Below are 26,890 nucleotides of genomic sequence, written 5' to 3'. Positions count from 1 at the left end.
TTAGGTGCAGAAATCACTGCAATGCAGAAGAGTATGTTTATTTACAGTCTAATAAAAATATATTATATTCAGATTAGCTAGGTGTATACATGTTTTGCAAAATGTTCTATCTGCTACAGAAATGAGAGTAACCCATAATGCAATTATGTTTGAACAAATACAATAAATATCTGTATTTTGTTTGATACAACTGTGGATTAACATATATTGAGATGGATACAAACCCTCTTCACTGCCAAGAATACACGTCTACAAAGGAACTACTACATACAACCTTTGATCAGAGTTAAATTTATTGCCGTAAAGCACTTTCCTTATCTTACATGCTTTTAATTAACATTGGTCCCAGATGCCAACAAACACTGTCCACCTTTAGCTTAAAATACAATTGTCTTACTGAAGATTTTAATAGGAAAGGAATTATATACCAAAAAAATTGAAAAATTATCGTTAGAATATTACTTTATTTTTTTAAGTAAAAATATATATACACACGCAAGTAAACTGTTTTACACTTTAAAAAATAAAAATTAAGTCTGAACACTGACTTTCCTCAGAAATTCTTCCAAATGTAACTCATTAAGCCTCTGGGAATCAGCAGGACTGAGTCTTCCAGTTACTGACAAAGGGAGAATACACATTTGTCCATTGAATCTGGAAATCTCAACTTGCAAAACTTTTCTCAGTTTAAATATTAATCTCTAAGCATTTCAGTATGATTGCAAATAAACCAGTATGTTAAATCAGGTGGTAACAAGTACAGACTGTAGTGTCTGAGTGAAATCCTCCCATCCACAGCTTCCTAAATAAAGATTATAAAAACTGCTGGGAAGGAAATCTGGTGATAATTTACTGCTACCTGATATGTCTACTCCCAGTCATCTTCCTCAGCAATTGTTCCTTCTGTTGATCTCGTACAGAGATAAAAATAAAGAGAGCAGAGAAAGGTCTAGCAGATGAAGAAGACAGCACACAGCATCACATGAAACTGGCAGATGAGGAATGTTAGGAAAATAACTCTAGAAACATTCTTCCACTTCAGGCTAAAACTGATCAAATGCATTGAACAGAAAATACAGTGTGCCATGAAGTAAGGAAGAAAAAATAAATAAAAAATTTCACCTTTCCCTCAAATTAAGGGAAACTGTACAGGAAAATTGAATGTCTTTTAAAAAAGTTACAAGACTAGTTGGACAAGTCTAATTTCTAAGAACTGCAGGAAGATTCCACACAGCAATGACTTTCAAAGACAAGATGACCACAACTTAGCTTTCAACTGTCTCTTCCTGACAGAGAGGACATTATGTGTTCCAGGCCACAGACAGTTTCAGAGTGCACTCTGCTTGAGTAGCTGTGGGAAAAACACAAATCTGGATGCAAAAGTTCTGGCAGTGGATTCATCTGCTAACACACAGCCAATGTGTCCTCAAGTTTCTGAAGCTTCAGAAAAAGAAACATGCCTGGGGACCTGTTTCTTCTTCACACAGCTTTATTTTTAAATACTAGTTTCTGTTCGGTGAAAACTGTACAGCCTTGACTATTTTAAAAACCTTCAACAGTATGCTGTACGACAAACACTAGTATAAAAAATGAACCAAATAATGTTACTCCACTGAGTAAGTGAAGCTCATGCACACACACACACACACACACAAAATGATCGTGTAAATAGCGAAGTTAAGGGATTTATAAATAGCAAAATCTTTGAATAAAGTATATACATTTTTAGGCTTTTTCTATAAACATATAAATATATATAGTGCTCCTAGGAGAGACAAGGTAACTGTGTTCTACATCACAACTTAGAACATAAGATTAATTGATGTTACTCTAAAGGCCTTTGAGGTTTTTTCTTATGTATTTATACCCTACACAGTTAACACTTGCAAAGATATCTTTTCACATTAGTTCCACTTTCCATGTACAAAACCATTTCACGTTACAGTTCAACAGCCTGCAGAGCAGTGAACAGGAAAGATGGCACTGCATGCTGAAATAGTAAGTGCGAAGACAACGTAGAGCTTGTCTGTGGAGTGTGCTGCACTTCAGCAAGAGAGCTACAAATGGAGCATGAGAAACTGCTCGAGACACCAGCCTCAACCTCCCCACCTGCAGACATGCCAGGGGCCTTTAGATGCACACCAATAAAAAACTATTTTAAGATACACTGCTCTCACAAAGGGAGTAACATTTTGCTTCAACAGTAAGACAATTATAGGTTAATAGGACTGCCATAACATAACACAGATAGGGTCAGGCACCGTATGACTCAGAGAACCTCCTGTAAAGTACTGTGCACTCAACTTTTACTTCTTTAAGGATTATTTTAATGTGAAATGAGTATGTTCAGTACCCATCAAAAGCACTCATCATTTCATAAGGTCAAGCTAACAATGACCAATTCAAACAACTCTGCATTAGCAGTAACCATATCCATTCAAAAACAAACACTAAATTGATGATGCTCAGAAAAAAATACCAAAGGGCTCACATTTAATTGTGAGTAATTTTTCAACTAACTTCACTATTAAAACCCCATACTACTCTCTTTAACTACTTTTGGAGCAGGTTTCAAATGGAACAAATGGTGGTGAATTTAAATAAAAACAACAAATCCAAAAACCTCACTCATAAAATTACCATGGGCTGAACGATCATGATTAGCAAGCACTCCACTGCTTATGTGGGTTTTGATAGTCTTTGCTCAAATAAAAGCTCTCACCTTTACTATTCTGAGGAAAAAAAAAAAAGTGTTCTTTAAAGTTACAGTTCAAAAATCCTAAATACAAAACACATGGATGCAATGGAACAAGTGTCCCCTCCATCTGTCTAGGGTTAAAGCATGTGTCACACCAAACTGAACATTAGTTGTCCCTTTAAAACATCCAAGGGTCAAAATTAGGCCTGTCACTCATTATTCTGCTTCCTAAGGGACATCAATGAGATTAAAAGTGGAATGTACTGAGGTTATCCACTTTAAAAATCCCACTCTTTGGTGGGACTACTCTTTTATTATTAAAAGAAATCCATTTCACATGCTGTGTGTTCGGTAACTACTGTGTGTCACGCAAAAGACAGTTTTCCACATTGAGAATTGCTCACAATGAAGCCCTGAGGTAACCGCCTTTTTTCCAGGCAACAGTAATACAGTTCCTTTTGACATTTAATCATCCTTTTTCAACCTATACTAGTATATGCAACTTTAAGCAGTCAATATTGATTATCAATTGTTCCCAAGGATGGGATCAGTCCAGGCTTTGCCTTTTTTTTTTTTTTGATAGTTTTTAAGATAAAGACTCAGCAGAACGGGCTAATTTGGGTGCAGTGTCTTCTAAAGAAGCTTCAACTGAATTCCCCAGGTCTCCATTTTCATGTCCATCAATACTTGGCTTCTTATCAAACACTGCAAGTTAAAAAGAAAATTGATTTAAGGAAAGAAGCAATCTTGGTAAGGACAGATCAGTGATCCTTGTTTCAAAAACTGGAATGTTTCCTGAAATGACTACTAAAATTAAAGCTGACAGGTTTTTAGCAGAACGGAGCATGGCAGGAAAACAGGAACTGTTTCTTTGCTTTTCTAATTTAAAAAATGTATCTGAAGAAGTCACCAACATCAAGTGTTAAGGGGAATTAACAACTCCTAGTCAGAGGTAGGAAAAGACAAGAATAAATTTGAATTTCAGCCTTTGGGAAAAGATGACCAAGAAAAAAGTTCATAAGTTAATTCAGTTAATTCAGTTGTATCTAAGTAAACCAGGCCAAACATTGAGGGACCAACCAGATGAACTGACAGTCTATTAGTAGGTTAATTGAATTGACAGCAGATTAATTTTACAAGGAAAATAAAAAAGTATTTTCCAGAAATTGGTTTGCATATTGAGACTTCAGTATTAAACTGCAGCTAACACATTTAGAAGGCTTACCTTGTGAGGGTTTGACATCCACATTTGCATCTTTCCTATTAGAACTTGAATTTGCACCTTCTTCCAATTCATCAAGATATAAACGGTAACGGTGTCCACTCTCATCCTCATATTCTACGTTTTCATCATCCGAATCAACTTCTGGAGCAACGTACACTACTTCAAATTCGATTTCACCTCTCTAAAATGTAGCCAAAAATACAAATTTACTTACTACTGCGCAGCTACCCAGCAGGATTACCAAGATGAGCTGGGTTAGTAAAAGAAACACATTTTACTGTTGTAAACACATTTCTGTAAATTCAATTAAGTTGACACTGATTCAATCGTGTTGAATATTTTGGATAGGTATCTGAGTTAAGTTTTTACTGACTAAAGTAGAACAGCTTTATAGCTAAGCTTTACTAAAACTACCCATATTTCTTATATGCCAGTACATTTCAAACAGTGATTTCTAAAGAGGAAGTTTTCTGATAAATTAGGCACACGTGTTAATTGTCGGAAAATGGGATGCAAATCAGGAAGAAGACTCTAGACCACAAAGCATATGAGAAACATTGTTTGGCTGGAGCTGTTCAGTCATAAGAGTAAAGCATATGTCACTAAATAGTTATTTCTGTGGGGCAATGTAATAAATAGATTTTCATTAGCCTTACTGAATAATGATTAGCCAATACATGTTTAACTGAACCACTACTGACCCAGCAGTTTTCTCCTTGAATTGCAAAAGATAAGAGTGTAAGGTGACAGAGCCTCAAGAATCACTGTATCTTAGCATTACACGCTATTTAACAGGAAACATTAACAGTCAAGGTAATTCAACAGGCAGAACACAGGAAGCACCTAGATGTGCCTATGGATAACAGGTCCAAACTGACCTGTTGGGAAAGAATAGTTACAGCTTCTTTATGCTTGGCATCTCTTAGATTAACTCCATTTACTGCCAGAATAGCATCACCAACATGCAGTCCTCCACATCGATCAGCAGGCTGCCCAGGATGGATTTCAGAGATCAGTATTGGAACACCATGCTCCTTCCCACCCTATTAAAAAAAAAAGAAAGGCAAATTTTAATTAACTGAAGTGCCTTTTGATATAAAATTGACATTCTAATAGTAGCTTCTAAAGTGCTTATTTCAACTTCTATTTTAGAAAATTAGAAATAATTCTTCAAACAACAAATGTTTAAGAATGCATGAGCTGTTTCCCTTAATTCTTCTCCCCACAGAAGAATGGAAAATTTCGAATATGTACTCACAGTCAAAGCATGCAATTCTGAATACTAATAAAACTATAAAATCATATATAAACTCATGAAAAGCAGAAAACCTCATTTAAAAAAGCATATCATGCACCATATTGACTTGCAAGAAACAGTATTCATATTTAGAATAAAAGTCTAGTAGTCAAAATTTTCCAAATTTGTTCTAAAAAGTTTACACAGATTTTGTTAGGTGAGAGGTGCCAGTACAGATATTTCAAAAAAAGTTATAATCACAACAGCTAAGTGTTGGAAGTCAGGTCTCAGATTGTCTCTGCTCTTCTAAATATTTACACCTGGAATCACCCCTAGCTAAAGTGTCTATATCCTCCTACACATAAATAAAAATCTTAAGTTTAACATAAAGTAGCAATTATATATTTCCTAATCTATCAAAACGTGTCTTGAAGTTCTATGACCATAGTTATGGATTTGTGTATGTTTTTTTCATTTGTTCTAACCACACATTTACTGATCCATGGATTTTACAGAAGCAGGAATACAAACTTGAATTGCTGTCTCTTTGTCATAGAAAATAAATGCAAATATTTACTGTGATTGAAATTCCTAGTCCTTCATGGTCTTCTTTAACTAGCAAAACTTTTCTGATTGGACCAACACCTTGACTCTTCTTTAAGGCATCAGGATCCTAGTTTGATAAAAAACAAACACAGCACAAACATAAATGTGTGAACCAAAAACGGATGCATTTCAGCATTTTGGTTTTTATAATTATATACAGGCAGCATTATGAGCAAGAGAGTTTTAGACTAGCTCTAGGCAGGACAAACTTACAGTGCCCCTTTACAGAAAGGGAGTGAAATCAGAAAAGATTCCTCATTATGCACCCCTGATGAGAATAATTATTTAAATTACTTCACTGCTGATTAGTGCACAACACAGAACTTAACTTCAAAAGAAGGAAATCAGCCACATAAGGGACCACATGAAGAAGTGCTGATCACTGCTGAAATGTTATATGATGTAAACTCATCTTAAAAGTAACCAAATGACAGAAGATGATGTAATATACTCCTGAGGAAGAGGTTGCTTGCTCGAGTTTATTTTTATTGTAATAAAAATAAACCACACCAAAGCCATTGAATACAAATCTAAAAGAGAGACTAAATAAACCAGGGTTTGTTTTTTCCTTTTGTTAAGTCACTGATGCCATTATGCATACCTTTAAAATCACATATACATATATTTCTCCATCAAGGTTTTACACACAATTAGCAACATAAGCAGTAAGAGCCATCTGACCAACTAAGGTATTTAGAACAGATCAAAGCAATGCACCTTGCTGAAAATGTCTGGTTTTCTGTACTGAACACTGGGGTGATAACCAGGACATGTCCCATGTTGGGTGAGTTTTACCAAAGATACCCATAGTGAAACGCTGTTTAAAGGTCTTGTCTTAAAAAGTACCTTTAGGAGGGAAAAAAACCAACCCACAAATAATTCTTTTACACAGTGTCAATTTATCTGGCCTTTTACGAAAAGAAATTAAAATAAATTTCAGTTTAATCTAATGCTAAAAAATTATTCTTGGTTTTTGCAAATAAGTTAGATCCACATTTTGAAACCTAGGTTACAAAATTCTGCTTTCAAGTTGTATTTATATACATAAATACATATATTTATACAGAGGCCCAGTTTTCAAAAGTACTGAGTGTTCCTAGGCAAGTCAAATGAATTGTATCATCTTCCGTGGTCATTTAGAGGGATATGCTATTCAGCACAGAACTGTGCTTCAGCATATAAAAGGACAACATACTTACAAGTAACATTTGAAAAAAACACAACACTGAAGTGAAAACAATCACAAAGTTGAAGAGGTAACTCATGTCTGGAAATCATGGAGGAATGGCTCATCTTTTCAACTTACATGTCCTGGTGGTGCTTGCATTGGTCGTTTGAGATCGTTCCGGCCTCGGCAAGCTCTAATGACGGTTTTGTGGCGGTGAAGGTGTATTTCTGCCTCCAGCTGGTTCCACAGCTTGTCGTGAGCAGGTCCTTTCATATCCCGGCCCAGTAACTGAATCTGCTGCACCCTGTGGCACAGAGAGTACAACAATGCTGCATTACCACAGGAAAAGCAATGCACAGTAGGACTCATACATCTCATCAGCCTACAGCACATGAGCACGCAGCAACTGGCACAAGAACCCTGGGGATTTTTACTCTTCCTTTTGTTAATTAACTGGAAACATGAGGCTTTTCCTCCTTAGTCTTAACCTTGAACCTGCCTCTGGGGATGCAAAGGAAGGAAAAAACAACAACAAACATCTTATGCTAGGAGGCATGGATTGACTTCACATACCTTCCAGCTAGCTCCTTATCTAAATATTTGGCTGCCAATCTTGCTCCATAAACCTCAGCCTGAAGCACAGCTATGTGTCTACGGAGGGCTTCATTCTCCTTCCTCAGCAACTTCACCTCAGCTTCCAGTTGAGCTTCTTTGACCTTTTCCTTCTTGTTAGCTTCAAGTTCTCTCTCCTTTACAATGACAAAAAAAAAAGAAAGAAAGAAATATTAAAAAGCTTTTATCCAAGTTAATAATGAAAGAACACTTACTGTTTCTACACACACAATCTGAAATTATTTTCCTGTGTACAAGACATGCATGCAGGAAAAGAAATAAAAAAAAAAAAACAAAAAAAAAACCCAACAAACCCCAAAAAAACCCCAAAACAAACAAACAAAACAAAAACCAAAAAACAAAGCAGGGACTCTGGCACTACAGCTAGTGGTTTGCATACTATCCTACAGAAAGGTGGCAAAATTTAAATACCCTGAATATCATCTTTACATTTTCTTGTCTTGCAAATAGGAGATTGAAAGTTAAGCAATATCATTTTCGAAACTAAAGAGTAACCATGAAGCTACTAAATATTTCAATTTAACTAAACTCTTTTACTATTATTATGATGATGATGACGTGGAAACCTAAGCCCATATGTCCTTAAAATGACAATTATTTTCATGCAAACAACCAAGAAATGTCCAGCCAGAGACATTTCCAGATTAGAGTCTGAAGACCACACAAATAAAGCCAAGGATTCTACACATGAAAATAACACCCTGACAAAACTAGAAGAAAATTAGTGCATAATAGCTCTGTTAAAAAAAAACCCCAAACAAAAACCAAACAAAACAAAATCAAAACCCACATTAAAACCACACTTTAACAAGCTATTGCCCTGTGCTTCACCCCCTGAAAAAGAAATTATGGAAATATAAATTAGTCCCACACTATCCTATCCCAAATGTACACAAACTGCATAGTCATTACCTTTTCTAATACCCAGTGTACCAGTGCATAAGGAATTAGATTGCTAATCTACAAAATCTACTTTAAGGAGAGCATGCTTGATAACGTGTATCTTTTATATCTTGCTCTGCATGCTGTTTACAAAGTGGGGGAAAACCCCCACCATTAACTAGGAAATAGCAAAGACACAGGGTCTAATATTGTTTCCTTTCAAAACTGGCTGTCAACTGAAACAGCAATAAAAAATAAGTTCACCATAATGCATTTCTGAAGACACCTGGAGTACCCAAAAAACCCCATTCTCTGTACCTGTACCAATTACATTGTTAAACAAATAAAACCAGGATGTTCTACTAAAGAAGCAACAGGACAGAAAATTTTACAGAACTGGCAAGACAAATCTGTTATCAAATTGTGCATATGTTATTCACTATTCCAAACCTGGATATAAAACCATTAATATGGTCAATATCACCACATTTGAGAAACTACACAAAATTGGTCCTTCCAAATGGAATTATTTTCACAACAGATATATGAAAGCATTTACTGACTTTGCCAGAAAGTCACTTCTGAATTTGGTATGTGGTACATGCATGTGGTACACAATTAGGTGTGTACTTTGTTCTTCTAAACTGATAAAAGTATTTAAGAGATGAGGGAGGCAGTAGAGTCTATCAAATTCACAGGTGACTTTGAGTCTATCAAATTCAGAGTGACTGAGCAGAGTGCTCAGGAGGAGCAGCTCAAAGATTGCCTGAAATCACGGGCATTTCACTTTCTGCAATTCCCATGATGACGCACCTTCAAATCAAGTTTGGCTCCACAGGCATGTTAGAAAAGATGCCACACAAAGCCACTTCTGGCCTCTGGCCTTTGGGTTGGGGTTGTCTTGTGCAAATGACTCCACAGCAAATCTCTTTCTGAACTGCAGGACCACATCTAAGCCAAGAATTTTGACTAATCTACATTTCAGAACAGGAGCTTCTAAGATTATACCAGTCCTTTCTATTATTATTTTGGTCTTGGGCTATCATGCTGTGCTGTCTCTGCCACACACTTGGAGTAAGAAGGGTCACAGTTCAGACTTAACATCTGTTTTACAGCAGCTACAATGTCCGTATACAAATACAGAGTTCCTGTTAGCTCTGTTCCTGTTGTCAATATCGCATTAAGGTGATCTAAGTAGCTGTACAGGCTCCCTGTTTGTCCACTTTTAGAACACCTATTATTTGACAAATATAAAAAGACAAAGACTAGAATTTAAGATAGGGATATTCCAACCTCCCTCAGAGAAGTGAACTGCTGGAGTGATCAAAGATTCTTGATTACACCAGCAAATTTCAAGCAGCACATTTTACAGTATTTACATAAAGTTTAATCTTTATATAAAGCTTTAAGCTTTATATAAAGCTTAAATACCCTCATCCAGACTCAGGTTGTCCACTGATTTTCTCTGAATTTGGTATGTCATTTAATTTAAACAGGAAGCCAAATGTTACACTTCTATGTAGAATCACTTTTAGTCATGCATTTTAAATGTTACACCTAAAATACAAAAATACAAGGGAAATGCAATCCCATAGAAGTGTTCTCTTCCTATTTTCTCCATTATTATGACTACTCTTTTGTGACAGAGGTGCAAAATTACACCCAGAAATCAACCTTCTATGGACTGTCTCCAACCGATCACCACATGAAATAAATAAAAAAATATTAAAAGATTTGCAATACAGAATTTCTGAAGATGTCCCGAAAAAGCATGTGCTTTTTTGAATGACTGTCAAAAGATTTGACAAAAGTCTCAAAACTGTTAAAAGAAATCAAGGAAGTTAAGTTACAGAATAGTTTTATGCTTTCTAGTGTTCATAGTAGGGCACAGGTTGTGAAAACAGAAAATGTATTTTCTGTTGATAATATAAAAAAATAAAGTTACAGCAAGGTTGAAGACTAAAGCTTACAGTTACCAGCTATTCTGTGGCTTTTCAAAAAACCAAATACTGAGTAATGATAACGAAGCATGTAACATAATAAAAGTAGAAAAGCTGTTTAAAAACCTTTCAAGTCTATCACTGTGAAAATATAAAAGTCAAGTTTGCTTCACTTTTTATTTGTATCTATGTATTATTGAGCTCATATGCTTTTGGCTGTCACATCAGCCAGTAAACCATATTAAGTCATGCCCATGATAAAAATAAGGGGAAAACAGGAGAAGCTGACATGATTTTTTAAACTACAACATCAGAATACTTCATATCACACTCATAGATGTGCACAGTGTTTATACTTTAGCAACTGTATAAGATCTTAGCAGCTTTTGAGATACTGCCAGAACAATCTTTCAGAATGTCAAGTTGCCAGATATCATCCCAAACTAGCTGCAGCAATAATAAACAGAATACATACAGAATTAGGAAAGAGGGCACCACATCTAGAAAAGAAAAATTAAAATGCAAAGGAAATTCTTTACACAGTATCTTGCCAACTGTTGGGATGAAGGAACAAGCCAGATCTGTTTTGCCAGTTTCTGAGGCCAACATATATATAGGTTGTTGCACAAAACAAAAGCACTGCTTGAACATAAAAAAGTGGCAATCAGCATACTTACCATTTCATCCACAGAAAGGACAGACTTAAGACAGAAGAAAAGAGTTCCATAATTAGAGAAACAGGTAACAGGAACTTCAAGAAAATGCAACAACATAAATTACTTAGTCCAAAAGGACTTCACCAGCAAACTGTATATTTCATTAGATGGCATAAAGAACAAGCACACTGCTACAATTCTATTTAGCAAGAATTTTGGTATTTTGTAGTGAAATTTATTAAAAATCTTATAAAAACTTTAGTGTAGTATTGAAAACAACACCTTCTCCTAAAATACCAAGAATCTCTGTAAATGGCAAAATAAAAATGCAATATACATGAAAGAATAACAGAAAATCCATTCTGTAATATAACATTATACAGGAAATAGATTTTTTTTCTTTCAGAAAGAACATACTATGAGTTACAAGAGGGACATAAAGGACAGGCAGAAGTATCAGAAAAGGCATCAAGTTCAAAAACACACAAAAAAAATTTCAACCAGGCAACTTCATACTCTCACAAAGAGTTATTATGATTGCACTAATAAGATTCTCCACTTGGCTGAAACTACACAATTATCAACTGCTTAGCAATCTCAAAATTTTAAAATGTCCTAGTTCACCACTGTGTACAGTTTTACAGATTACAGAGTATACATTTATGCTAAGAATCTACATATAAAATAAGAGTGTCTGTCCCTCAAGAAAGGAGGAAGTTAATTAATTGAGCTTTATTTCCCCATGGCACATTCTGTTGACACAGTTCTTCTTTGCCCTCAGAGACCTTCTGACTGCCAGAAGGTCAGCACAACAGTTTCATTTACCCAAACATCAGAGGTCCCATTTTATTGTCATTTAAGCAGCCTCAGTTTTGCTTGTTCTAGCTTTGCAAACTTTCATAGCTTTCTTTATCTAGAAGAGTTTAAAGTTATGAATTCCCTAAAGGCAAAGTAAAACAAACTCAAAACACTAGTCCTCATATTTAAAAAAGGAAAAACTAATGGGAATTAAGCAGAGTATATCAGGCTAAGCAGTTAGAAAGTTCAAATTCAACACAGATAAAACTGAACCAATGTATGTAAAATGTATTTTTTGTCTCCTGTGGGAAGAAGACTGCTATCAATAGCATGGAAATTTAATATATCTTTAGAAATCATTTATAACAAGGTAACAAGAAACAAAAACCTTAAAAGTATTATTCTGTAAGTTAGACAGAAGTTAAGTTGAATTAAGAAAATCTGGGGACCAAAACCACTCACAGTGATGTGTTAACTTAAAAAATGTTCTTCGTGTAAACCTGCAGTCTAACACAAAATGTTGGTGATATTTAACCAATGCTTATTTAAAAACCAAGAGAATTATTTAGAGCTCTAAATAAACTTCACCATACTGTAGCCATGATTGAGTAGAGAATAAATTATGTGTGGATGATCCAGAAAATGTTGCTCTTATACTGCATATACAACTATGTAGCCCTAGCTTTTGAATCTGAAACACAACTAATTTGGGTTACTCCTGTTGCTCAATGATTAGCTTAGGCATCCTTTAAAACTTATAGTCTACCACTGTGTTTTATTGTACATTAATTAATGGGACAAAATAGCAAAGAGACTAATCTAATGTTCCACATATGTTGGGAGTAGGTATTTGCAACCAAACTGTGAAGCAATTTTAGAAAGTCAGAGATAGACTTTGATTCATACCAACAGTTAGAAACCATACACACAACACTACTCTACTTTTTTCTAATTTACAAAGCCATAGTATTAGAGCCTGAATTTGTGGAGTGGCTAGTAACAAGGCAGACTATGCACAGGCTATCAGTAAATGCCAACTAACTGCACAGATTAATTGTTGTTAACTTTTGGTGGGCTTTGTAAAGGTCTGAGTTTTGAAAAAAACATGCAGTCTACTGAGTGCTTCTGTTACAAACTTCTATTATCTTTTGCAATTTCAGTCTTCACAAAAGCTTTGTAAATCACAAAATCATTTTCTTTTTTTTTTTACTTTCAGAAACCACTAAAAATGGTTTATTTACAAAAAAACTTCTTAAGTCCTTACTCTTTTTTCTGACATTATTCATCTTATTTTTAATGGTTGCTAACAACCAACTATAAATGTTATGAAAAGCAAAAAAGCTAATATTCTTAACATGAGAATTTGTAGTCAGCTTATTCACACCTTCCAAGGAAGAACTTGGAAGCCAGGAGAGGAAGAAGATTAATACAATCCCGCATTCAAGTTGCCATACTCACCAGTTTTGCCTTAATAGCCCCAGAGTCAACATTCTGACCAGTCTTGGCATGCAGCTGGAGCTGAACAGCGTGGAGCTGCAAAAGCTGATCGTGCACTTCCTTTTCCAATACTGCTTTCTCTGCCTGTGTTTCTGTCAGCTCAGACTTCAGATCAACCAGCTGTGCCTGTGAAGATACAATCCATCATTGTAATGAGAGCAAGGATTAAATGGGGTCACCAGAACTGTGACACATAACAGCATTTGCTGGTACAGGAATGCTGCACCTGGTGGAATGCAGGTTAAGAATCCCTGATATCACCCATTCCTCTGTAGTCCAGCTTTAACACTGGGTCATTTGCAGGATTTTCTCCCCAACTTGCCACAAAAGTCATGCAGCCAGAGAACCAGCATCAAATTACCATATTGCCAAAAGTAACAAAGCTGAGCTTTCCTTCATGCAGACAATGGCATGTGATGCTGATGCTCACTTCAATACAAGGCAATGGCATTAAACCTATGTAGGATTTACACCCCCTAGCAATGTAAAGACAATTTTAAACTGTAAAATTATTAAATCTTACAGAAAAAAAAGGCTCAAAGTAAAGTGACAATTATTTATTCAGTGGTGAAGTCAAATAATCCTATTTACAGATGGTCTATTTTCAACTGAAAATATTTCAGAGTTCAACTGAAATAGCAAATTAGTTGAGTAAACCAGAAGTCCATGAAATGCCCCTAAAATGTATATGTAGAAAACAAGAAATAGCTATTAACTATTGAAAAAAGTGGTTTTGAAACATTTTAAAAACAGTTTTCATGTGAGGTTGTATGTTACAAAGCAGAAATCTGTAATGAAAGAACAAATACTAACATGTTTACAAAGTTACTTATTATCTAAGTTCAAGTAGCATTTTATAAGATAAGCTACATTTAGATAAGCTTTAAAGCTACTATTTGCCAAAAAAACCACAGAATATGATTTCAGGGGATTTTTCGGTAAATTCCCAGAGTATGTTTTTGCATCCAAAAGATTTAGAAATAAAGACCAAAACAAAAAATGACTAATTCCTAAAAAACGCCCTCTCATATTAAAGCAGGGTATTTTAGGTATTTTAACAACATTATACTAACATTCAAACTAACAGTGAAACTTAAGTTTCAAGGCTTGATAAAACGTCTGTATCAGTTAATGAAAAAAAAGCAGGAAGGATTTGACTATCAGTGGGGAGGATTTACTGGGTCTAACTTCAGGTACATAGTTTACATGGACAGCTTCTCAAGCTTCCAGAGTAATTCAGAGACAAGTAGGCACTTCCAGAGGTGATTCAGAGCACCCAGGGTGCAACTGATGAGGTGGATCAAGCCAACCTCCAGCACGTGGCTGCCAAGAAGAACAATCTCCCCTCCTGCCTCTTGGCTCTGCCCTTTAGTCCCACATCTCTGGGACTGAACACAACAGAACAACCTCCCTCCGTCCCTTGAGGCAGAGCCTCAGCAGATCAGGCCAGCACTTACTTTTTGCAAAAAAAAAAATGGAGCTGCCTGCATTTTCAGCTTTCAACTGCCAGAATAGCAAAAAAAAAACTTGAAAAATTTGCAAACCCTTGCAAGAACTCTAAAGCAGAAATTGCCTTTTACAGTAAGATGATATTTAAAATACTACAAAGCCAAATAATTTCAGAGAAATGAGTTACTTACAAAGCTGCATTGCCCCAGCGACCAGCCACAGTTAAGTCTCTGCTGTGGTTTACCCATCTTCTAACAAAAGCAGACACACACCTGAACTAACACAGCAAATGAAAATATCACCAGCATACAAGCTGATGATACAGTACAGAGCAGATAACAAAGTCCTTAATAATGCACAGTTTGACCCAGCCACAATTTTACATAATAACAATATTTTGTTATTATTACATATTGCATATATTAAGCCTAGTTTTAAAAAAGTAGGACCACTACTGTCTTACTCCTTTCTAACAGCTGACATGCTGACTTTTATTGCTTTTTTATACACACACACACTGCTCTCTCATCTACTCTAATTCAGAAGATCTGTAGAACGGCGAAGTGACAGAACAGCTAAATTAGACCAATTTAATATTGTCCAGCCTCACCTAATAGAGAATGGCAATTGGAGTTCTGGTGGGGAAAAAACCCCAAATTTATTTCCCTGTGCAAATAACAAAGCAGCAAGAATGATGGCTACCAGCTTTGCAGGGTGAATGATGCCCCAAAAGTATCAAAAGAAGACTGTCAAACGCGTAATAAAAATTAAAAACAGTACTCTGTATATAACCTGATATTCAAATTCATATCCTGCTGTTTCAATCATAGAATCATTGAATCACAGAATGGCCTGGGTTGAGAGGGACCTTAAAGACCTGGTTCCAACCCCCCTGCTATGGACAGGGACATCTTGCACTAGACCACGTTGCTCAGAGCTCCATCCAACCTGGCCCTGAACACTTCCAGGAATGGGGCACTCCAGACAACCTGTTCCAGTGCATCACCACCCTCACAATAAAGAATTTTTTCCTATCTAATCTAAATGTGCTATCTAATGTGCTAATCTAAATGTGCTCTCTGTTGAAACCACTCCCCCTCACTCTGTCACTACATGCTCCTGTAAAAAGTCCCTCTCCCATCTTTCCTGTCGCCTCCCTCCAATTACTGTAAGGCCTAAATAAATAAAAAGCATAGAATGAAAAAAAGCAAAATGAGAAACGATAAGAGCATATATAATGGAATTAATCTGTTTACACATTATGAAAATTCATAAATCTATCCCCAGGAACTGATGCAGGCACAAGAGTCACATCAAAATGCAAACACAACAAGCTACTTTCATATCCTGTGATCTACTTCTATGAAGGCTGACAAATCTTTACATCACTTCACAGAAGTTCTGCCATTCTCAGCTTGGCCAGCTCACTTAATTTTCCTTTACATTACTTTTACTAGCAGCATTTTTTTAGCCAAATTCCCTCAATTAGTTATAAAGAAAACCTATGAAAAGACTGTTGGAAATTCAACCTCTCTATCATCAATTTTGGAAGAATCACAGTAAAAATCAGGGATGGGGCAGAGATAGCAGATGAAATCATGAGCACAAACAAGGACTATCAGTAAAGCCATTCCTTCCCAGAGCACCATTCGCTGCATGAGGAAAGGGCTCTTCTGAAAAAGATGGTGTCAGATAATATTATATTCCAATTTCTATAAACATAATAGGATAAAGACAAGGATAAACTAATGCTGCACAAGCAACTGTACTAATCCTTTAATTTGGATGCACTCTCCAACAAGACTGTCAAAGAGAGATGCCATGTATTTTGGTGGTCACCTGCAACTACCCTAGAATCTGCAAAGAAGTCAGCTGGGGGCAGAACTTACGAACATCCAGCCACAGGACACCATTGAGCTTCATGGTTAGGTGAGTTCAGGAAGAGCCACCAAACAACAAAAACAGAACAGAAACTTTGAACAGGGAAGAATGAGGGGCAGAGGTTGAAGAGAAGGTAGTGTGTTCACTTTCATAACCGCCTCTTAACCGTAACTTGCTGATTCAGCCAAAAAAGGAACCCTTGTGGGCAGAACACAACTGCGCAGATCAGCATTGCCCCTCACCAGCAAGCACCACACTGCAAGGTTACACCTTAGCTTCTCTCTGCTCCCTCCTTTGTGTCTCTGCTCCAGCCCATGCACAGCAAACAGCACCACCAGACTGTGGTCATGGAAGCAGGATTTATCATGAAAACCTTCACCTACACGAAACAAGCAGGCAGGACATCAATCTACTGCTTCGGATTACCACCACAGGCTATTTCTAAATTCTAAATAAAAGTCTACAATTCAAGTAAAATGGAGATCTTGGTCAAATTCACCAAAAAGCAAAACTCAGCATTTATCTTCCACACAATCTAGCATCCAGATGATACCACAAAAATAGTTTTAAAAAGCTAATCAAATATTTAGTCAATTTTGGGACATATTTTGCCATTTATCAGGTATTTTCTATTTCTCAAAGGTCTTACAGCTATGAAAGTTAAATGCCAATTCAAGAGAAATAATTCAAGAATTTATAAACTACTCTTTTTATTCCCATAGGAGATAAAAGAAGAGAAATCATGGCATTAAGCAATTAATATTTCTTCCACAGAACATGTCAAAAATTAAAAAAAAAATTTAAAAACCTCTAGGCAAAAGAATGCATACAATGTCCTAGTTTTAATCAACAGTTCTTATTGCCTGTTCAAGCAGTTACAAATTATCAAAAAGTTGAGTTTGTTACATTATCTTACAATGAATACCCATTTCAAGCTGTCAATAAAAGAAACATCCTCTTAAATGCTGGGGTTAATTGCATTTGTAGTCATGGAGTTTTTAAAGTCTTAACTAGTGTTTTTCATCGGGAGTCTTAGAACGAAATATCAGTATTTAAGTCTCTTCCAATCAATTTATATAATATTTTTATATGATGGTCAGAAAGTTTTTCACAGATAAGTGACCATTAGTTATTCTAACAGAATAGTTAGAATCACTAACCAAAAATAATTTATTTCTATTAGATCTCAGAGACATACTCAAAGATCTTATACTAAACTTATATATTGTAAAAAACAAGAACATAGATGTTGCCCTAAACAGCTTACGGTGTAAATACATCAAGGAAGGATGAATAAATGTAACAGAAGTACAAATACAGCTGGGTATTTCTGTATAGAAGTGCACAACAGGAAGCAGACAGATGCTAAAACCACAAGTTACGTGTGACTGCTCAGAAGCATCACTGCTTGAATGAGGCACTAGAAGATGGCAATACTGCTACCTCTGAAGATCTAAAGCACGAGGGGAAACACAGAGAAACTGAGAAAACTTCACAAAGTGGGATGATGGTGACTTACACACCATGGTGACAGGAAACAACCTCCACTACTGATAGGGAAAGCAGCAGCAGGGCGGTCAGGGGCAAACTGAGAGATGGCATCATTAGATAAAGTAACGACAACGGGTTTAGCTTTGGGAAAAGCTTTTTCATTTTCTGAGCTATCATTGCAGTAACTTCTGCAATATGGACAAGAGTTGCATTTGAGCTAATAGTTATTAAAAAATATCTTTGGCTTACACATTGCCCAGATATGAACACTCAAAAGTGGAGCCATGCTGAACTGGGAAGCTGGGTCATAGGCCTGCACACTACTAGGGCAAGACAGTGGCACTGTTCACCACATTATTCAGCAAATAAAAATGAGAGGAAGACCAGAATCAACTCAAGTGTAATGAATGCACTTCTTGGTATATGAATTTCTAGCTCAAAAAAAGTCTAGACATAATTCAAACATATTAGAAAACTCAAAGATTTTTCAGTGAAGGGAAGCTAGATACATACAAAGGATCCATTAGTAGCCTCAAGTGACTAGCACTCATCAAATGCCTTTAATTTCTGTTTCATTTCAGCTCTTTAGCATACACCTTATTCATTCTTATGCCAAGCCTTCTAAAATCATAAAGTCTGAAAACTGTTTTTCTAAAGATTTTTTTTCCCACCATATAATCTCCGATTGCCAGAAGCTAGGAGTTCATGTCAGAATTTTTTAGTTACCTAAACGGGGCCATCTAGTGCTATTTTCTTATCTGTATGTCTACATTTCTCCCTATTTCACCCTCCTTCCCTGTTGATTTCAACTGAATTAATTTTCTAAATACAAATGAATCTATTAAAGGGGTAAAGGTGTGTATGATTAAAGTTCCTACAACACACAACTTTTACACTAAACAGCTGCTAGTAGGAAAGAGTGACAGATTAGTGCCATTTAAGAGGGAGAAGTGAGAAGACCCAAATCTTTAGCTAATTTCTTTAATCCTCACAGAGACAGAAGCTGACATCCTGGTGTACAGAGAGCACATGTGCAGTTCTGAGCTAAAGACTGAGCTGCTGTCTCATGTCCAGCCAACTAACCAAAAAAATGTAGGGATGAAACGGCAAAGGAAAGGATGCTGTGATGTGGAAACTCCTAGATCATGCAAGAGAACAGGCACTGCCTGAATCAGAAGGTCTTAGTGACTTGAGAAAGTGCTCAACACTTCCATTCCCCACAAATCACGAGGTTTCCAAGCTCCATTGATTCTGTTACTAATAAAACTCCTCTGGTGTACATATATATATTTCATAGCTAATTTTAAAGGACAGGTCATTATGTATCTTGCTATGGGACCAAACCAAAATTCACAGACAAATCAAGTTTATGAGGTGCTTTATTTCCTCAGCAGCATGTCGTTATGTAATTTATACTGGACTCCATAAAGTTTACCAACATATGCATTTATGTATTTCAACATTTCACTCCTGATCAGGACTATTAACCTTCTGATTTAAAGGCTGCAGGACCCAGGATCATGAAACACAACAGAGCACACTGTAATGCTGCAATTACTCTGTGGCTCCTGTCCCAGCACATGCACAAAAAAGCAATAGATATAACGCTAGCATATTTGCTTATCAGTTCATTCTGGAGGCATTTTTTTAAAGATGGAAACATCATTTAAAGGCAAATGCAGGTAAAAAATAACAATTTTAATTATGCTTTACAAACAATGAAATCATTATTCCTTAGTGTTCCCATAAAATTACACCAGTGCAGGACAGAAAACAGTTTTTCAGAACATGCGACAGCTGCTGCAGCGTGCAGACGCGCACTCAGACACCAGATATACAACAACAACCTGGCCTGCACTGCTACGTTTTCATGGGGTCCCCTTGCATCAGCCCCTTGATGTGAGGTAGCCAGAACTCTTAATTATTATACTTCTCTAATTCCTTGAGGAAAGGATTGTCTCCATTATCTCACCAGTATCACTTCACCACTTTGCCTACAGCTCTCCAAAAGATAAGAACACTCTACTCTTCCTCAGTCTTGACTATTCAATTTTTCCTGCCTACTGAGCAGCATTTGCTGCAATTTGTCACACAACCCCATTAAGTTTAATGAACTGCTTTGAGCAAGAAACCATGGAACAGAGCAGAGCCCTGCTTAATCTCATGGTGCTCCCTGCAAAGCTAAACAATGTGACAGCACTGCACAAAATGATACACTTGGAAACCGTATTTTTATGATAACCCCCCCAATTTCACCACAGTGCTTACCACTTGTCAAAGAGGAAAATGTTTCAAGATATTATTGGAAAAGACTATACTGACAGATTATGAGATTATAATAAAAGCCTTTATTTCATTATTATTGTGACCCCAAAAAGGACCTTTGTGACTTAAATTTTTAGCGAATGCTGAATTTAACAAAACAGTCTTTATCATGTGGCTAATAAGAACATGAACAACAAAATTTATGACTAATGACTCCCTAAATAAACAGTATGGTAGTGTAGCTATGTAGGTAGTCTTGGTAAAAATGCAATGTATGATACTGAAGACACAAATGAATCATAAGTTAATTTAATCCACTTTTATTATGTCCCGTACAGAAGATAAAGGATATAAGACAAATGAGTTGCTCCATTTCTCAGGTTCTATTCTAGTCCTGACAAAACATTCAGGGTCAGCAAATTAAAAGGATGCAAAGTAACACTCCTAATTTTTTATCTTCTCTGCTGAAGACCATTCTGGGCATGTAATTATCTGCCCACTTTTCCTCCCCACAATCAAAGGATAAATAATAATACTAGGTCTTAAATAAAGCATCTTAAAAATTTGGTTTCCATTTACATAAATGGACACATCCACCAACATTTTTACACCTGTGACTGATCTTTTTCACCTCTATCATTTAAATACCGGCTACTGTTTCTTGCTACTTTGTGCTGTTTCTTTTACTTTGTGCTTGACTGTTTTATTCTGTTTACACCTACTTACAGAAGAACAAATCACTTTTTTTTAATCACTCTGCTGACAGGGACAGATTTCTGACTGCCTCACAATGACTACTTCTGTCAGGTTGCTCATGCTTCTAGGAAGAAGCTTATCAGTGTCTTCTTGCTTATCAGGAAGACACAAATCTGTTCTTAGAAGTTATATTGTAGTTTTATTGTTATCATTATTTTGAAATCTATACTACCTATGCAATGTAAATCAGTAAAATCAAGTAAGAAATATAAACAAATATTTTGGTGTCCTCTCACTTTTTCTTTGGTAGCTCCCAACAAATGAGACAGAAAAGGAGAACACTTTACCACATACAGACTGAAAATTAATTAGGCTAGTTAAATTTGTATAGAAGTATATAGGCTTCTGATACAGGAAAATATTAATTAGGTATAGGCATAATTGTCATTAGAAAGGGCATAATGATTCTGATAGAAGTTATATGTATCACACTAATGACAACTTAGTACATAATCTGACTGAAAAAATGCATGTAAATCTATATTTCCTGAATATGTGAAAAATGCTCAGATTTTAGGATATCAAATTAGCTGGACCAAATCTCACTCCACTGATATTTCAAAAAACCATACTCTATCTAGTACCAACAGATTTCTAATACAAAAGAGAAAAAGTATTAAAAGTCCAATTAATAAGATTATACCTCAGTAACTACTGGAAATATTAATGAAATTTGAAAAAAGTAAACAAGCTATTGCAACTATTCTATATGTATGTATATACACACCTCACATGGACAAAAAAATATCTTGGTCTTCAACAAGTGCATTTCTTGCTACAAAATAAAGGAGAGAGGCAAGAAAAAAAACAAAAAACAAATCCAGACAGACATTCTTAAGAAGGTGTATAGTCCTACCTTGATTAAAGTAGTGCCAAACAACAGAGCAGGACTGTACCTTTGCAGTGTGTTCCAGAAGATGGACTTGCATGCTTATGGAAAGTCACTATACACATAAAGCCACCTACAGCTTAGCTTTTCCAGTTTGCAGTTGGGATTTTTTATCTATACATCTTCATATTACCCACATCATTCTGTGTGCTTTAACTGAATAGGTTACAAGTTATTTACATAAGAATTCAGCTTATAGAACCACGTTCCTCTAAACATGCTGATCCAACTTAACCACAGACATAAAACTACATTTAACTTCTTAGACATACATGGTTTCCTCAGCTTTAGCATATACACAGGCTTGACACATCTGCCAAGATACAGGGTGTGCTCCACCAAACATTCCTTTCTAGCTTGTTCATTTAAAATTGCAGAATCAGACTGGCAGTCAAAGTGCCAGAGCTGAAGTCAAGCTCAGTTTTCACTGGCACATTGACCTACTTCTTTTATTTCTACAAAACTGCAGATACACAGAACTCTTATTTTTTGAAATGGACATTTAGAAAATGTCACAGTCAAGTGACAGTCAAACAAGAAAAAAAACCAACCTATGAACTGCTTCTCAGTTAAACATTTTCTAAAATCTCACACACTGACCACCAGCATGCATCTGCTGATTTATATGGCTTTCCAACAGAGAATCACAAAAAATCTCCTTCAAAATGTCTGTCACCAGTTCTAAAAGACCCAGGCCCCTGCTAACCTACAAACAAGATACACTTCTCCATTTGTTCACAATGAAATGAGGCTGATCTCACAAAAGACAGTGGCTTGTACTGCCAAACACCTTTTTTTCCTCCTCTTTGACAAGCTACTTAATTCAACTCTGTCCTACTGTGACCAGCAGGAAAATTATGAAAACAAATCCTCCCCCCAACATATCATTAGTTTAATTTAAGACTGAAAATATTATTAGCACAGTAGTAGATTTATAAACTTTCACCATGCTAAGCACAAGTGAATTTATTTGCATACATCCCCTGTGCATCTGAAATACCTTCAGGCTCCTTCTAAAAATAACCTGGCCCAGAACTGCCAACATATAGCTGCCTCCTGGGAAACTACTGTCTTCCTGGAACACTTCTTTCACTATCCATATAATATTTTACCTAGACCCCTCTCTCTAGCAGTAGATATACAGCAAGATGGCAACAATTTTTTTGGCAAGTCCTACAGTAGGAGCTTCCATCCACCAGACCTCAAGCTGCGCCTCTTAAGAGCGATTGTACCAATCAGAGAGAATGTGTATTAAGCTGATAAAGTGGATAAACCAAAGTCTGAACTGCATTTTATTCTTGCCTGTAATATTATAATAAGACTCAACAGTTTTGGTCAAGGAAATGATATCCACAAACAACAGAATGATATTCATAACTTTTTGTTGTTTGTTGTTTTATTTTATGAAATAAAATCACTTATTCAGTAAGACAAGTCCAGTCAAATGCAGCTTCAGGAGTAAGCTTAGACAAGCTTAGATTCAGTCCAAGTATTATTTTAATCCAAATAAAGGATTTATTGGTACTATTTTAGTATTTCTCAAGATGGATCTAATCTATTGGCTTGAATAAGTGTACCCAAGTAAACTATTACAGAAGACATTTTTGTGACTGTGACAAAAGCTTTGTATTAAAATGTAAAACAGTATAAAGTTACAATGGTGAGTTATTAGCAAATGCTTGCAACCTTAAAAGTTACATGAAGTACAGTAACTCACACTATAAAAAAGAAGTAAAACCACCAATCACATCCTAAATGCCAGTACTGATATTAGTGATTTCTTTCAAAATATGTAACTGTACTCTTCATATTGGTCACTGGGGTTTCTGACTAGAAATCTGTGCACGTAAGACAAGACACTCATTTTCAACAGAGCAGCTCCATCTTTTGCAGATTTTAAATGGCAGCTTTCATTTCAAGTTTATGACGCCAATAAACTTGAGGTCTTAAAATTAACAACCTTCAAGGCAATACTAAAGTCTTCTAAAGGTCTATTTGAGAGGTAAGAACTCTTCTGTATGTATACACAATTCTACTACTACTAATACTACTCACAGTATTAAAAATACTTTACAAAGTAACACTTTTTATTCACTTCCAAAGCACTCACCCTAGATTATCAGTATCATTTTTATCAAACAATTACCTCAAGCATACACAAAAATAATGCTAATTATTAACAACTGCTAACTGGGCTCCTTTGCTCTTCAATTCGTAAGAGATTCAGGCACAGATCTTCAGTTTTTTAGGTGCTCCTGATGATTTAAATTAGATACAAAAAACCTTTCAGGATCTGAGTTATATCAGTCTCAAAACATTTAAGCTTGAAACAACCTTTCAGAGAAATCCACTCTCTTAAAATAACCTGAAAACTCACTAGGTTTACAGGCCTGCACACAACAACCCACCACGCCTCTGCGATATGCAATAAATTCTGATTATCTACAGTAAACTCAAAAATCTCATTTTACTATACCTGTACTTCATGAAGCCCACTTTATAGGTTGGTACTATGTATGTGTGTGCATATACATATAAATATATATCTCACCCCACACATAAGACAGCATATCAACATAAACACACAGAGGAACATAAACATCACTACAGTAATCATTCTTGTGGAAAAAAAAAATTACATGAAAAAAATTCCTAGTTTAACGAGATCTTTGTTCTACTCTGAAATATCCTGCTCCTCTGTAAAATTCCACGGGTTCTTTTGCATAACAATGTCTTCGTACCAGGAAGAAATCTGATTAAAACCAAAGACAATCTACTTACTTCCTACTGAAAGACACACCTTCAGAAGAGCAGGTTACTGCTTGAAGGCTCTAAGATTCTTTTATTATAATAAGTGAAACACAAAGGACTGAAAGAAGGGAATTCTGTCTATTGAAGCTCTTACAAAGCCCATATTTTCACGGTGTCTCAGAATTTCTCCTCTTACTGCTATACCCTTACAAGTTAAAAGAACAAGCAATAGAAGTCTAAAAAGTATAGAAGTCTAAAAAGCCTAGAAGAGACAATGAAGAAAACGAAGGCTTCAATCCAGGGAAAAGGTAACTGAGGAAGAAACATTAAAAGCCTTCTAATTGTAGTTAAAAGACAAGAGGGCAGCTCACATTCACACCTGCTGAGGACACCACAAATAATACCTACTAAACCAAAGACACTCAGGTTGGATAGATACAAAATGACCATAAAGTTCTCCAGAATCTCCTTCCAGAGCACTCCAGTTCTTTCACAAGCCAAAGGACCTTTCTTCAGCCCAGCCTCTCAGCAGCATCAGGACCAGGTAAGTTGGCTCTGGCTTCTTTTCTCCCAGCCTGTCTGAAACTCTGTATCAGGCACGAAGAAAACCTTCCAACAGGAAGGCCAGTTATTCTTCTCCTCACAGAATGTGCGACCCCGGCTATTATTTTCAGTTACTAAGCTTGGCAGAGAGCTATTTGATCTGCTTTGAAGTGTGAAGGAACAAGAGGACCTGTCAAAGTCCATGCCCAATCCACTTTTCTGTTTCCTTTACTTTTAAGGAGGAACAATGTCCTCATTTTGACTACTGACTAAGCTTTAAGTACCTCAATCTTGCCTTTGTCCCTTCTTTTACAAGTCTTTCCAAATTCACAGAATCTAGAATACATTAGGCTGGAAAAGAACCCTGGGATCATCAAGCCCAACCTGTGACCAAACACCACCACGGTAACTAGACTAAGTCTTTCCTTAAACACCTCCAGGGACTGCAACTCCATCACCACCCTCGACAGCACATTTCAATGTCTAACCAGCCTTCCTGCGAAGAACTTCTTCCTAATGTCCAACCTAATCCTCCCCTGGTGCAGCTTAAGACTCTGTCCTCTCGTCCTGTCTCACTGCAGAGGAGACCAGTCAGCAGCATCTGTTGCCCAAAATTCCTGCTTTCAACATCACAGAGAACTCCTTTGGCACGCACCGCTCCATGCCAGAGCTGGAATTATCAAACCCAGAGGGAGGATGGCCGCGGCCAGGCCCAAATCCTAAAACGCGGGGCCTGGTGAACCATCCTCAGCTGCTCCGGGCAGGGAACGAGCAGGAGGAAACCCGGGGGAGCTCCCTCTGGCCCCGGGGCAGGGCCCGGCCACCGCGGCACGTCCGGGATGCGCCCCCGGCCCGGCCCCGCCCGGTGCCACGGCGGCCCCCTCACCTCCAGCTTGTGGTTGATCTGGGACACGGTCTGAGCCTTGTGGCAGAGCTGGGCGAAGCACGAGCTCAGGCTCGTCATCTTCTGCCGCCCCTCGTACGTGATGTCGGCCTGGTCGGGGTCGATCTCGCCCAGCAGCAGGTCCACGTCCACGAACGCCTTGTCGAACTCCTTCTCCAGCACCTCCAGCCAGCGGAACATGGACACTCCGCCGCCCGCCGCTGCCGCCGAGGCCGGGCCGGCCGCGCCCGGGCCGCAGGGACCGCCGCCCGCCGCCGACATGCTGCCGCCCGCTCCCCTCACAGCGCTGCCCGCGCCGCTCCGCTCCCGTTCCCGCTGCCGCTCCCGCCGGACGCGCCCCCGGCCCCGCTCCCGGGCCAGCCACGCAGGGAGCGCGGGCACGCGCGTGCGCGCCGGCCGCGGGGCCGCCTGCTGGTGTGGCAGGCAGCGCCGGCCGAGCGCCGAGCCAGCGAGCGGGCCGCCCGCGCCGGCAGGGGGCGCTGCGGGCCCGCACGGGCTGGGCGTGAGGGGAGAGAGGCTCGGACTGGCCGAGGGGGTCGGGACTGTCGCCATGTCCTTCCCGTGTCCTCCCTGTGTCCCTTCCGTGCCCTCCCTGTGTCCCCATCTCCTTCCTGCGTCCTC

General features: G+C 37.5%; 1 protein-coding gene across 2 annotated transcripts; it reads right to left on the bottom strand.

The window, feature by feature from the left end:
* GOPC (golgi associated PDZ and coiled-coil motif containing) lies at nt 1–26,614 on the bottom strand. Of its 2 annotated transcripts, XM_036380660.2 has the most exons (9): nt 26,252–26,614; nt 13,302–13,466; nt 11,067–11,090; nt 7,508–7,683; nt 7,073–7,238; nt 5,738–5,833; nt 4,802–4,966; nt 3,924–4,104; nt 1–3,403 (listed from the first exon to the last, which is right to left on the bottom strand). In XM_036380660.2, the coding sequence occupies exons 1-9, from the start codon at nt 26,528–26,530 to the stop codon at nt 3,285–3,287; spliced, it is 1,371 nt and encodes a 456-aa protein (XP_036236553.1). In that variant the 5' UTR covers nt 26,531–26,614; the 3' UTR covers nt 1–3,284. The 2 variants fall into 2 exon arrangements, with proteins under 2 accessions (XP_036236553.1, XP_036236554.1); XM_036380661.2 differs by lacking the exon at nt 11,067–11,090 and having other exon boundaries at nt 26,252–26,606.
* Nucleotides 26,615–26,890: the final 276 nt, after the last annotated feature.

The sequence above is a fragment of the Molothrus ater genome, chromosome 3, assembly GCF_012460135.2.
Source record: "Molothrus ater isolate BHLD 08-10-18 breed brown headed cowbird chromosome 3, BPBGC_Mater_1.1, whole genome shotgun sequence".
In the NCBI taxonomy this organism is placed as follows: domain Eukaryota; kingdom Metazoa; phylum Chordata; class Aves; order Passeriformes; family Icteridae; genus Molothrus; species Molothrus ater.
Note: the sequence above shows the minus strand (reverse complement) of the source record. Positions and strands in the feature narration are given on the sequence as shown.